The following is a 15,182-nucleotide window of genomic DNA, read 5'->3' as shown; positions in this document are numbered from 1 at the left end:
CTTTCCTGACATTTACCTTTCTCTTCTTTAGAGCCTGGGTTTGGATGCCAGTTAGGTGAGTCTTAGTCTCGGATTTCCCCCATTCTTTTCGCCCTTGCCTCTGCCATCAATTTCTTTTGTACTATTAATGATAAATTCGTCATTTTGGCTGAAAAGGAAAGAAGAAAAAGAATCAGGATGCTGCTATAGATAAAGTGACAAATAACATGTATTAAGACATATAGGTATTACCCATAAAGTCAAATAATTGTTCTGGATCTCCAGCCAGACCTAGTAAGTCTCGAATCTTTATCATCCAGAAATCACCTAGTATAGCCAAGGCACGAACCTCCAAAGAATCTAATTTATCATAATTGAACCCATACATAGGTATCGGGTTATTCATCCAGTAAATGGGAAAGTGATGGCTTCCATCCAACACATACATCACTTGAGGGCATTTATTTCCGCCTCTAACACGAAGGAACTTATCTTTGAAACCTTTACAATTAGTGGTATAAACTCGGAAAAATCCTTTTCCAAGGAGATCATTAAGAGAAACCCATTCTCCTTTACCGACTCCTTTGACCTCGTAGAAGGAAAAGAACCTACCTATAGTGGGATCTATGTCTATAGCCTCACATACCATCTCAAAAGTCTTTATGAAACCCTAATTATTAGGGTGAAGTTGAGATGGAGCAACATTTAGGGTTTTGAGAATATTCGACTCAAAGTTAGTAAAGGGTATGCAAATGTTAAAGTCCTCAATCACCCTAGAGTAAAAGTAGAAAAATTCTTCTGACACTCCCCGAGGACGGGTCATGCAAACTCGTACACCATGAATGCAAGACTCTAATATGACATCTTTTTCATTGCCGGCAGAGGAAATTTTTTTCTCAGATCGGAGTTTGGAAATGTACTGATCATCAATTGAACTCTGATCATAACTTACTACTTCTGGATTGATCAAAGACTCTATCATCTCCGTCAATATTTCTACAGAACCTGGTGATGAAGATTCTGAATCAGTTTTGCTAACAGATACATCAAAATCGTCATAAACTTCTTTAATAATACGATCGAATTCAACATTTTCTAAACGATCTTTACACTCTTTGAGACGTAAGTCCCAAAGTCTCCGATAAAACACCAAGCGTCAGAACTTAAAAGATTGAGATTATTTAGCTCAACTCAGTTTTCTTTTATTCACATAAGATGTGCTAGGATATATATAGCTAACATGTAAAATTGTTTTTATCTAGAACAAATGCAAAAGTAATATGTTGTCCTAAAAGCTAATTACACCCAAGTTAAGGTCATTAGCACAAAAGGCCTAAAAATTTGAATCATTTTGCTGTCTAAAATTCATAGCAAACTTCTTACCTAAATTTACTCGAGCACTTTATAGGAAAGTGAGCGAAGTGGATCATAGGTTCAACTATCATAAGCAAATCAGGTTTATGAATACTATATAAGTTTCATAACGTCACATGAAGAGAATTTCTTTGGCCACCTCCTTACCTTCTAGTCCACCTCTGGTGAAAAACCCAGAATACCCCTGACTTCGGAAATGCATTTCCGAAATACAAGAAAAAGGTGTTTTCGGAGATGCATCTCCGAAAGCGCCTTTTTTTTAAAAAAAATTTGACTTATTTCGGAAATGCACTTCCGAAAACACCATTTCGGAAGTTCATTTCCGAAATACTACGCGTTTTGCAGATTAAGCAAAACAGCCCCCTCCCCCTAATCATTTACCCTAATCTTCTTCCAAACTCACACCCCAGGAGATTTTTGTGTAAACCAGTTCCAAGCTACCTCAAAGGCTCCAACTACTTGCTCTATTACATTCAAAAGTCCTCAAATCCATTCAATCGGTAAGCATTTTGATTTTAAGATCTATGATTAAAATGTATATTAGGGTGTTTACAAATAGCAAAAAATGTATTAGGTTAGGTTTATACTGATATTTAGGATGTTTAGAATGTGTAGACATAGGTTTGATGTTTGGTTTTGGGGTCTGTTGCAGAAAACTCCATCGCATGGGTGTTTCGGAAGTTCATTTCCGAAAACACCTCCATCACAGTTTTCGGAAATGAACTTCCGAACTGTATCAGAATTTCAATTATTTTTGTTTCTTCTTTTGTCTCGCATATTAATCGATTTCAATTGTTTACAGGAACATGTCAGGCAACCAACCAGCACGCATCAGACAGGGGAGAGAGTCTCAAACTGCGTCGGCTAGACGCGAGCGGGCGGCAACGCAGCTGGCGTCGACCCAGGGACGGGGGCAGGGCCGGGGACGCCGTGTGCGAGTTCCCGTGGACGTGGGAGAGGGTACATCTGCTTCAGGATCTAGGAGTCGGCTGGCTCAGATATCTTCTTCCCGCCAGCGAGAGGAGGAGGAGGAGGAGGAGGAGGAGGTGCCAGTGCCATACCACGAGCCGGAAGGTGTACCGGATGTTGACCCTCCAGCCGGGGAGGAGGATGAGCAGGAGGATGTCTATTTGGGAGGGCCCTTTGACACTTCCGTGCTGATTCACTACCACGATCACGTCGCTCGGCGGATCTGAGAGGGAGAGGTATTTTTTTTAATTTAACCGTTTATTTGTCACCATTTTTTATAATCTAACCGTTTATTTGTCGCTTATTTAATATATGTCCGCTTATTTAATATATGTCGCTTATTTGTTTTTTTTTGTAACAGGAGAGAGAGCCGCTGAAAATGGTCAACCACGCCCGCAAGATTTTCGGTCTGTTTAAACCAGCAGCTGAGTGGTTTAACGACCATGTGCGAGGTTCAGGGCTCAGCGGGCTCTGCATGACGGGGTACACCACGATCAGCACCAGCATGCAGGGGGCATTTGTGGAGCGCTGGCACAAGGAGACGTCCTCTTTCCATTTGCCGGTTGGGGAGATGACGATCACCTTGCACGACGTGCAGTGTCTTCTCCACCTGCCGATTAGGGGGCCGCTGTTGACCCACTCCAAGATCCAGAGGGTGGAGGCCATTGAGTGGATGATGCTCTACTTGGGCATGGAGCACGAGGTTGCTCACTTTGAGTGCGTCAAGACTTGTGGGCCTCATGCCCGGTTCACTACACTGAGCAGTTATTTTGAGCAGCATCTGGACGCGGCTGCCGAGGCTGAGGGTGAGGGTGACGAGCTGTTCACACACTATCACCGCGGCTGCGCTCTCCGGTGCTGGTACATGCATGTGGTAGGCGCTGCATGCTTTGTGGACAAGAGTGCCAAGTACGTCGACGTGACCTACCTCCGCTACTTCATTGACCTTGATACCGTTCACCAGTGGAACTGGGGGCAGCTACTCTGGCATACCTCTACCAGAAGCTGAATGAGGCCTCCAACTGGAGGACGAGGCAGTTGGTCGGATCCTGCACACTACTTACGGTACGTTTTATTTTAACAGATTATCGTATTTATTTATTTATTTATGGTTCGTATTTATTTTTAATACATTATCGTGTTTGTGTTTCAGAGCTGGATCATCTCCTACTTCTCCCGCATCCACGGCTTCCACATCGATCCTGCGTACGTTGACGCCATGCCCAGGGCCGCCAGATACGCTCTCCAGAGGGGGAACGATGTGGTGGGACCATACCGTTTGTACCTGGACCGCACGATGCACGACGACGTCACCTGGAGGCCGTTCGTCGACTACGCTCAGATTGTCCCCTTTGACGGCATTGCTCTATATTCAGGTTGGTTGGCATGCGGGACCGACATCATGGTCCGGTATCTCCCAGAGCGGTGCATGCGTCAGTTTGGATTCGTGCAGCGGATACCTAGGTCACCATTTGAGGCTGCTCCCGACACAGTGACCCGAGTGCAGCTCACTGCCATATGGGCGGAGTGGCAGCAGCATATGGTACCGCAGGAGTACCGTCTCACTCGGGTCACACAGGACTGGCACAGTGATGAGGGGTACGTCACATGGTTCTACCGGGTGTCCCATCCTCTACTGAGACCCGACATTCCCGACGCTCCTAGGCCAGCACATGAGGAGATCCTGGAGAACCAGCAGGCCGAGGATGACCACGCCATTGATCTCCTGCCGACCTGCCAGCGGATAGAGATGGTTGGGCGGGAGGCCTTGGATCGGGGTGTCGTTCTTGAGAGCGGTCCAGATGCAGTCGCCGTGATGGAGGCGATCGTCACTGATGCGGGCCGTGCGGCGGGGTACAGGCGGCAGAGGAGGGCTCAGGGTGAGAGGGTTAGGCACACCCAGTAGTGGTCGGGTTTATTTATTTTTTGTTTTCGGATTGTATATTGCGCACACTATTACTATTTGGTTCGGCTTGTATATATTATTTGGATTTTATTTATCGTATTAGTATTTTCTGTTTATCTGTTGCTTATTTTATTTGGCGTTTGCGTTTAATTAAAATGCGAGACTGTTTAAGAAAAAACATAAAAAAAAACACAGTTTCTGCATAATTCGGAAATGAACTTCCGAATTCACCCATGAGGTGATTTCGGAAGTTCATCTCCGAAGACACCCCCCATGAGGTGTTTTCGGAGATGAACTTCCGAATTATGGAAATTTTTTTAAAAAAAAAAGCGCTTCGGAAGTTCATTTTCGAAGCAGGGGTATTTTGGGATTTTCGCTGGGGGTGACCCCATAGGGAGGTGGCTAAAGAAATTTTCCACATGAAACATGGATCCTTGGGCAGTAAAAAAACAACACATGAAATAAGAACTCATGCTCATAGATAGTGTCATTATGCATAATCGTCATATGTAACCATCATAGTATATATAAAGTATCATAATTTCTGATTTAGAAAAACAATAACAAAAATATAAAGTAGATTAAAAAGGAACCAAATTATAAAGTAGATCAAATAGAAAGTTTTATCTTATAAGCTAGAGAGATGAAAACAATAATAATGTAACTTGGAGATTTCTCACTCAATTAAAAAAATGTCACATACATTATTAGAAAATGTATAAACTTGAAGTTTCATGAATCTCTCTGTACTATTTTCTGCAAAACTGAAAATTAGAGGAATAAAAACTAGTGAAACAAACAAAGCTAAGGATGACAAATAAAAAGAAAAAAGAGAGAGGTCGGTCACATTCGTTTCAATAAAGAAATATTGGAGTGGTTAAAGAAAAATTGAGAGATATGAATGAGTTCAATAATAGTACAATTTATTAGTGGAGTTATTGCAATTGTTAATCCAAAAACTAAAGAATATCAAAGGTCGATGTTATATATAAATATTTAAATTTAATAACTTAATAATTAGTATTTACATATAAATATATAAGGATAAAGATAATTTATAGCTTAAGAACACAAGTTAAGAAATAAATGAAAAAATATTATCTTAAAAATTATGCATTGATTTTAATAAAAATATAGATTTAAATTTTAACTTATTTTTTTCAATTTCTCAACAATATATTAATATTTTTCATGAATACATATTTATTTATTTAATAACACCGAATGAGATGATAAGAGATCTCTTCCTCTTAACTAATTATTTTAAATTCAAACTCAGTCCTAGAATGCAACTATGAGGGAGAATTTTGTCTTTCAACAATGGAAAATACTTAGATAGACACAGCTATACCACATGAATTTACACACAACCAATCATATTATTTTATTAATTAAATAATAGAACTAAAATTATTTCTCTCCTCCATTATCACAACCACCCTCCATGTTGACAATTAAAAACGAAATTAAATTTTAAATAAATTTAAATTCCCTCTCTTCTTATTGGTTGTTCCTAAATATATGGATTTAGGTCCGTGTTCATGCAAGAATTGCTCTCAACAATTACACGTAAAGGATACCGATTTTAAAAATATAAAAAAATGCATATTTTATTTCTTCCCATTATCACTATATCTTCTTATTTCTTTCACTTATTTTCATTCATTCAACATTCTTTCCTCTCATTTTCTTTCCCAACCCAAACACACCCTCTGTCTCCCTAAGACTAGTCAAACCCACAACTCTTGACTTTTGACCAACCATGTTTATTCAACAGTCAAACAAATCTTCACCTTCTCGGAAACACCATCTCCAAGACTTTTGCTATCCCTTCAACACATTCAATCATTCATCTCCTCTTATTTTCTCTCCCTTATATCTCACCACTCTCCTTTCTTCTCCTTACACCACAATTCAAAATCCAAGTCTTCAAAATTCTTCTCTTGACTCATTCTTTCATTCATTCTCTATCAAAAACAAAAACAGTAACATAAACATGACCATGGATGATCAACATCATCATCATCATAACTGGGAAGTTTCTGAACTCAATGATGTTCCTAAATTCAAATCTGTTCAACCACCTTCTCTTCCTCTTTCTCAATCACCAGTTTCATCTTCTTTTCATTTACCATTTTCATCCACTTTTAGCCCAGCTGATTTCTTAATCTCACCTTTCTTTCTTTCTTCTCCAAATGTAAGTTTCTAACTTGATCATGTTTTTTTGTTTAGGAAATTAACATTTTTTATGACTTTTCTGATTCTTGTCTGTTTTTTTGTTTATGTCTTAGGTTTTTGCTTCTCCAACTACTGAGGCTTTTGCTAACCAAAGCTTCAACTGGAATAAGGAACAAGACCAACAAGGTGGTGACAAGAAGGATGAGAAAAGCTTCTCTGATTTCTCTTTTCCAACTCAAACTAAACATGAACCTGTCTTTCAATCTTCCTCAAACATGTTTCAACCAGTAAGTGCTTATTGTATATAAGTGCTTTTTGAATATAGAACTTAGTTTAATATAGAACTTTCTTTGGAACTGTCATAGATTTTTTATTTGTATGCTAATTAAATATTTGATATACTTTAACAGGAACCAGTTAAGAAACAAGACATATGGAAATTCAATGAGCCGGCAAAGATAGCCGATTTTTCGTCTGATAGGACGGCGTCGAAATCTGAATTCACTTCAACTCAGAGCTTTTCGACGGATATAGTACTAAGTAAACCAGAAACACATGGTAACTCAGTCAATGGATCTGGCTATGTTAACTACAATGTATCTCAATCTGTTAGGGAACAGAAGAGATCAGAAGATGGATTCAATTGGCGAAAATATGGACAGAAACAAGTGAAAGGAAGTGAAAATCCGCGAAGTTATTACAAGTGCACGCATCCGACTTGCTCGATGAAGAAGAAAGTTGAGAGGGATTTGGATGGACAAATTACTGAAATTGTGTATAAGGGAACTCATAACCATCCTAAGCCTCAGTCTAACAGAAGAACAAACTCTCAGCCTTCTTCGTCATGCACGAACTCGGGTATTTCTGATCAATCTGTGATGGACCGCGTTTCTATACAAGAAGATTCTTCGACATCTGTGGGAGAGGAAGAGTTTGAGCAAACATCACAGACTAGTTATTCTGGTGGAAATGACGACGCCCTTGGACCGGATGCCAAAAGATGGTAAGATATAAGAAAGTTACAGTCTAATGACTTCACTCGCGATTTTATAATGGAATTGTTTGGTGCATTCCGTTTAACGTGAAACTAATTATGATTCTAATTGTTGCAGGAAGGGTGATGTTGAAAACGATGGCTATTCGGCTGCTGGTAGTAGAACTGTTAAAGAACCTAGAGTTGTAGTTCAAACTATGAGTGAAATCGATATACTCGATGATGGCTTTAGGTGGAGGAAATATGGACAGAAAGTTGTAAAAGGAAATCCTAACGCAAGGTAAATTAATCGACGAAAACAAAGTCCCCGGTTGTTACAAATGCGTTTCAATTTGTTACCAATACCATCAAAACATTAACTTATTCGTTTGTTTAAATTCCGCAGGAGCTATTACAAATGCACTGCCTCTGGTTGTTCAGTGAGAAAACACGTTGAGCGAGCTGCCCATGATATCAAAGCCGTGATCACAACTTACGAAGGCAAACACAACCACGACGTACCAGCTGCACGCGGTTCTGCAGGTTACAACATGAACAGAAATTCCATGAACAACAGCGTCGTACCAGCACCTATTAGGCCCTCAGCAGTGAATTGTTATTCAAACTCATCAAGTCTCACAAATTCACTTTATAACAAGACCGATCTTCCTACCAACGGAAATCACGAGTTGTTTCAACCAGACATGTTGCAGGGTCACGGAAGGCTTGGATATTCATCTCTTGGAAGATCAATGGATTCATCAGCCAACCATTTACAATACTCAGACACGGCGTACTTAAAGGCTAAGGATGAAAGGAAAGACGACTTATTCCTTCAGTCATTTTTGTCAAAAGACTATTAAATTTGGGACCGAAACTTTGTATGTAGGATTTTATTTATTCAATTCATAGACGATTAGAAACAAAGAATCATCGATATTTACTAGTTTACTTGAATGATCTTAGTCACAGGCACAGAGGCACTACTACATCCATAGAAGAGACAAAAAATGAGTTGACTAATGAAACACTGTTATTCTTTTGTTTTGTTGTATTTGTTTGAAGAAGTTACATATTATTTGTATTTGTATATGAAATCAATATTACATAATCTTTCACTTTAACATCATTGGTATACATCAAATGTGATATACAGAAAAGAAATTGAACTGTGAAACAAAATGCGGAGAATTTTGTTGTAGTTTCAGATATAGGACTGAGCTGATAGTTTGTATCCAGATATGAGAGCAGATGCGGCCAAACACAAGAAGGCGAAAATCGACATGCTAATGGCTGTAGATGAAGCGTCTGTGAATATATTGTCTGCACCTTCCCTCATTCTATTTGTCATCGGAATTGCTGAAGATGCTGATGATATCAAAAAATATGCCATTATCTGCAACCAAATAAACATTGCAACATTCAAACACCGCAACCAAAAAACATTCAACTTCAACCTCTTGATCACAATCTGAATTGATTTCAATCTAATCAACACATTGATTTTTTGAGAATTGAATGCTAATTCAGTACTAATTCAACAAATGAGTTTGATTCATGACACTCTCACTATCCACAGTATCATAGTCACATTACAAAAATGTAACACCATATAGAAATGAATGTGATGATAGAGAAATGAATGACATGACAAACCTGATCACCAAAAAAATCAATGATAGTTGCCACACTTGGTTTAATCAATTGTTTTCCAGTAGAAAGTTCGTGAATTTGACGAAAAACTTGAGCTCCAGTGTACAAACTCGACAAAATCGCAATTGCCAGCACATACCTATAAAAATTTTCCAAAATCACATTCAAGATCATCATCAACAAGCTATTAAGCATTAACACAGACACCGGACACACACGGACGCGACAAGACACAAACACATCGACATCACTGATAATTTAAAAATATATATAAATTGAACGTAATCACATGAGTTACTCAGTACCGGTGTCACTCACACATTCTACCGAACACACATTTACTAAACAACCCAAATGAACATCAAACAAAAAATTAAATTTTGATCCAAACCCAGTAATCTAAACACAAATTTATCAAAAGGGGTTTATGATTTCTACCTATACTCTTCATATTTATCGAAATCCCTCCAATCGCCATGTTTGTTGCTAGCCATTACAATGAAACAAATCAGAGAGAAAAGCAAAGCGATCCCTCTCAATCCCAACGATCCTCTCTTTATCAAGTCTTCCCTCTTCCACCTCTTCAATATGGCTCCTATTCCTCCGGTCTGCGGCGGCGGCTTTTCCCGATCAGTCACCTCTGGCGCTGTTGGTGGAGTCTGAATGTGTATCCTCGGGGGAGACGAATCTTCTTCTTGGATGTTGGACATTTTCTGAGGATGTTTTTACTTTTTTTTAATGTTAAAAATTGTAATATTTAGATTCAGATACGAAGGATTGAATTGAAAATTGAAAAGAAGATTAGAACAAGAAACTGAAGTTTGTTTTGTTGGGTTGTCTTTTTTATTATTTTTTAATGATTAGTTTCGTGTGTTGCATACATTGTTTTTGGTTTAGGTTGACGTGGCAATATATCGGTAAAATCGTTATGGAGGTTGTTAAAGAGGTTTCTAGATAAGGGCCAATGTGAAAGCGCGTTAAGTTAACGAGTGCATTGGTGGATGAGTATGAAGTACGACAAAAACATTGCCAGCTTCTTCTACTTCATTGTGTACCATATCCAATTTGGTCTTTTACTACACAGCACATTTATAGAAAAGTGATGTTAAAATTATAATATACTGTAATAATTGTTTCCAGATAATATAATAATTGTTTCTAGATATTATTTGTTTAGAAGAATAAAAATTACACTGATTTATTTTCAATTGACCTCAAATCTAAGCTGACATTCTTATTTTGTGAGATTTCCTTTGAGCAACACACATTTGTAAGAGACATATCACTTGTTAACAAAAAATTTTAAGGTGATAGGTGAGTGAGTTCTCGTATTTATAAATGCACAAGTCACCACATTTCTATCCAATGTTGAGCCAATTCTAACACTTGTTATATTCTCAACACTTCCTCTCAAGTGGAAATTTACTATGCTCCCTTTTAAGTAGAAGTTCTTTCTTCCACATACACTTGTACCACCGTTGAAACTCTTTCAACGAGACACTCTTTATCCACATGTCGGGTGCTTACCCTTGCCCATATGGGGTACTTTTTGATACAAGTAAGTCGGTTCCTTTTTCGAAACCAAAGACTCGTGATATCATTTTAGTTTATGAGGTGGAGCATCAACAATGGGCCAAGAGCAAGACACAAGTGAGAGACACACTACATATTCACACAAAATCTTAAGGTTTTGGGTGGACAAGTGGTGTGTCTCTCACAAAGTTGTGTTGCTCAAAGGAAAGTCACACAAAGTAAGAATGTTCCTCGCCCGATCCTCCCCTGATTGTTAGTGCGTGAGACACTTTTAGTGAGACGAAAGAAAGAGAGAAAATAAGGATTTATATTCACTTAAATTGTAATGGAATGTACAAATAATGATACAAATTATGACTATTTACCACTTGTTTACCCAGAAAAATGGTAAACAAGCGCTAGTTTCCTTTTTAAAGGTTACTTTTGCGGAATCAACTAGAATACTCCAGGACTAATTGCTTTATTTTGTTATATTATGTGTATCTGGTTTGTATTAAATGCAACAGTAACTTTAAAATAAAAGTAAACACTGAAATTAAAGGCTTTAAAGTAAATCAAAGCAATAAAAAAGCAGTAAATGTGCACTGAAAGATGAGATATAACGTAAAATGATTGCATTAATTAAACTGGTACGCATACGTACATTCCAAAGTTGCACTCGTTACTCATTTTTGCACAGAGATTTGAGTTTACTTGTGTTTATGTAGAAAATGCGGACCTCTAACTATTCCTATGGAACTTGCTTAAATAGTAAAAATAAAATAACTACTACTAACGGTCGACTGGTTATCAGTCAACACGTGTCTTCGACATGCAATATATTCAATTGTGAGACCTCCACGCGTCCTGTAAGAACTGCCAGAAAACTGCTTGAAACTGCCTCTTAACTTCTAATACCTCTCGACTTCCACTTCAATTTCTGCAGCAAAATTCTTAAGTCTTCGCATACTTCTGATCGAACGCTGAAGCCTCTGATCATCTTTATAGTCGAACAGCTTCGACTACTAAGCATTACTTAGTCGAACCACTTCGACCCAAATGGCAATGTAATTATTTAATTGAGGTCCAATTACCAATTTAGGGCCTTTTTACCAAATTGAGGCCCAATTACCAATTTTGAGCCCTAGTTGCCTATTTGTTGGTAAGTCGAAAACCTAGGGTAACAAATTGCCCCCCAAGCGACTTCTTTCGACTGACTTTAGGAAAGAGAAAAGATGGCGTTTCAGTTCTTTCTTGGGTTTCGACTTTTGTTAATTCCCATTACGCCATGATTACATTTCATTTTCCCAGGCACTAATTATTACCTAAACACTAGGTTAGTGGGCTATAACTGCTCCCAGCTTGCTTGTGTCAGTTTCCAAGATATTTAATACGACCTTTGATTTTCTAACTTCCTTTCCCACGTTTGTCTTGCTGAAGTAACTACATATTCTCTATATATATAGCCTCATTCCTTCCATTTCCTTTTGCATTTCCCTACGCACAACATCTTAAACATTTTCATCCTTCATTCTTTGTCTTCACACCATGGCACAACCTTTAACAAATGCCAACATAAGATCCTGCATCAAGAAAGAATTTAAACTTTCTGAAGAAGAGTTTGATGCGAACCACATCAATGTTCGTGCTCTTTATGCTAGTCAGGGACTTGAATTTTATCCTGAAATTTTAGATGGTAACATCTATCCCTGCATGCTGATTGAATTTTGGAGATTTGCATCTTTGTGCATAGATCCAGAAGGGAGGACTACTATAACCTCTAACATTCGAGGGGCTCATGTCATCATCACTCTCTCAACAATCTCTGATTTGTTGAAATGCAGCAATACCGGTGAAACTTTTGATGACAATATTTTCGACATGAACACTTCTAATATGTTAAGGGACCTCATGGACAATGATCCCTTTTGTGCCAAAGTAATCAAAATTTGGCACCAACTTTTAGTGGGCAACTTTTGTCCACGCAACCATGATGAAAATAGCATCATGGTGGAAGACTTGGAATTCATTTCCTGTGCCCTTCAGGGGAAGAAAATCAACTTTCCTCTATTGATTTTTAAGCAACTTGTGGAGGCTGTCTCTTTGACTGCCTCCCGTCAAGGAATGGTGACTCATCTTCCTTATGGAAGATTTTTATCCTACCTATTTCTCAAGCAAGGTGTGGTGAGGAAAATGCGCAAGACTGGACGCATGGATATGTTCGAAGCCGAAAGTCTGCCTCTATTATCCTTGGAAAACATCGACCGAAGAGTTAACTAATATTGGATATTTTAGTGGCTTTGGGTTTTTTTTTTTTTGTAATGACTGCGCATTTTATGAAGGAACTTTTTGTAATGACTGGCCAAGTTTTGGCCATTTAATATAATCTCTTAGTTTTTACTCTCTTATGTAAATTTCTTGAAGCATAGGTTTATATTTTTTCAAATATTTACCATTTATCCTCAAGATTCGACCATCTGAATTTAGTTCTTCAATTTCATATGCATTGTTTGAAAACACTTGCAAAATTTTAAACGGTCCTTCCCAACTTGGGGACCATTTACCCAATAACTTATTCCTTTGATCCATGGGCAGAATAACTTTCCATACATAATTACCTACCATGAATGTCTTCTCTTTGACTTTCTTGTTGTAAGTCTTCGCCACTTTTTCTTTTTGTCTTATTAACCTATCCAACGCTATTAGCCTTTCTTCGTCTAATTCTACTAATTCATCTAACATCATATTCCAGTATTCGTCATACGAGAGACTATTTTGTCGTTGAATTCTTGTCGACTGTAGATGAATCTCTGCAGGCAATACATCATCATGCCCAAAAGTCAAACGAAATGGGGTAGTATTTATTGCTTCCTTTGGTGACGTCCGACAAGCCCAAAGGATTTGGTCGAGCGTTTGATGCCAATTTCATGGCTTTTTCCCCACATGCTTCTTTATCAAATTTATAATAACTTTATTAGCAGCCTCGACTTGACCATTAGCCTGAGCATAATACGGAGTGGATGTTAGCAATTTAAATCCTGTCTCTGCTGCAAAAGCTTGCATCTTTCGACCAACAAAAACTGATCCTTGATCAGTAGTAATAGTTTCTGGAATCCCATATCTATAGATAATGTGTTTTTGTATGAAACTAATCATTGATTCTTGATCAGCATTAATTAGTGGGATTGCCTCTATCAATTTAGTAAAATAATCTATTCCTACTAAAATGAATCTTTGTTGCTTAGAAGATGCAGGTTTGATTTCTCCTATTAAATCCAAAGCCCATCCTCTAAAAGGCCAAGGTTTGACAATGGCATGCAATCCACTGGCTGGAACATGTTGAATGCCTGAAAATTTCTGGCACTCTTGGCATCCTCTTGCATATTCAATACAATCTTTTAACATTGTTGGCCAATATAAACCTTGTCTAAACAACAACCACTTCATCTTATGGCCTGATTGATGAGCTCCACAAACACCACTATGAACTTCTGACACAGCCAAATATGCTTCAGCTTCACTTAAGCATTTCAACAATATACCCTCGGCTGTTTTCTTGTATAAATCATTTCCTAATATCACATAGTTTAGAGCTTTATATTTAATCTTTCGATCAGTGCCTCCGACTGGATTATTTAGGTATTGGACCAATGGGTTTCTCCAATCAGTATCAGTCATATTGTCGATGGCAAAAATTTCCAAGGCATACAAATCTTTACTTTCAACTTTACTTTCAACATTATCATCTACCCCCTCAAATTTTGACGTCGACAATTGACCTAACTGGTCTAATACTTCATGGGTTTCTTTATTATTGATCTCGACCATATCTTCTAACTTGTCTTTAGAAACTCTATACCCAGAAGCAATTTGTGCCAATTCATTGGCAATGCAATTGTTAGATCTTGGTACATGCAAGATCTCAACATGTTCGAATTTTTCTAATAAGCGTATCACAATTGCATAATACATTATTAGATTTTCTTTGATGCATTTATACTCTTTTTTGATTTGTCGAATTATTAGCTCAGAATCACCTCGAGTCTCAACTCGTTTTGCCCCTAAATCTATTAGGGCCTTCAAACCAGTTATCAAGGCTTCATATTCGACCTCATTGTTAGAGCATACTTCTTTCATTTTATAATGGAACTTTGTTGGAAGTCCTTTGGGAGAAATAATCAAGACTCCAATGCCTGATCCATTTTTGTGACTAGAACCGTCAAAAAACAGTTTCCAGTTAGTTCGTTCGACTTGATTTACAGACAATTCGACTAACCCATGGTCGACTATAAAATCAGCCACAACTTGTCCTTTCATAGCTTTTAAAGGGACATATGTCAAGGAAAATTCAGTTAGCGCTAAGGCCCTCTTACCAATTCGACTATGCAAAATTGGTTTAGACAACATATGTTTAATAATATCAAAATGAGAAGACACATACACATCAACAGGCTTTATATATTGCTTAAGTTTGTTACATGAGAAATACAAGCATAAGCATAATTTTTCAATATCATTATACCTAGTTTCAGCATCTACTAGGGTTCGACTTAGATAATATATGGCTCTTTCGACGCCATTATCATCTTCTTGGGCCAACGTACTCCCAATTGTCGAGCCTGATGCAGCTATGTATAA

The 15,182-nt window shown here is 38.0% G+C and overlaps 2 protein-coding genes across 2 annotated transcripts; one reads left to right on the top strand and one right to left on the bottom strand.

Annotated features, from left to right (window-relative positions):
• The first annotated feature begins 6,040 nt into the window (after positions 1-6,040).
• Positions 6,041-8,246, top strand: LOC131609433 (WRKY transcription factor WRKY24-like). Its single transcript, XM_058881123.1, has 5 exons — positions 6,041-6,425; positions 6,520-6,693; positions 6,817-7,409; positions 7,519-7,680; positions 7,786-8,246. The coding sequence occupies exons 1-5, from the start codon at positions 6,225-6,227 to the stop codon at positions 8,240-8,242; spliced, it is 1,587 nt and encodes a 528-aa protein (XP_058737106.1). The 5' UTR covers positions 6,041-6,224; the 3' UTR covers positions 8,243-8,246.
• Positions 8,247-8,583: 337 nt separating this feature from the next.
• Positions 8,584-9,874, bottom strand: LOC131609434 (CASP-like protein 4B1). The gene is made up of 3 exons (XM_058881125.1): positions 9,471-9,874; positions 9,036-9,171; positions 8,584-8,775 (listed from the first exon to the last, which is right to left on the bottom strand). The coding sequence occupies exons 1-3, from the start codon at positions 9,740-9,742 to the stop codon at positions 8,584-8,586; spliced, it is 600 nt and encodes a 199-aa protein (XP_058737108.1). The 5' UTR covers positions 9,743-9,874.
• Between the last annotated feature and the right edge of the window lie 5,308 nt (positions 9,875-15,182).

The sequence above is a fragment of the Vicia villosa genome, linkage group LG6, assembly GCF_029867415.1.
Source record: "Vicia villosa cultivar HV-30 ecotype Madison, WI linkage group LG6, Vvil1.0, whole genome shotgun sequence".
Lineage (NCBI taxonomy): Eukaryota > Viridiplantae > Streptophyta > Magnoliopsida > Fabales > Fabaceae > Vicia > Vicia villosa.
The sequence above is the reverse complement of the archived record's forward strand: the minus strand, read 5'-3'. Positions and strand labels throughout refer to the sequence as shown.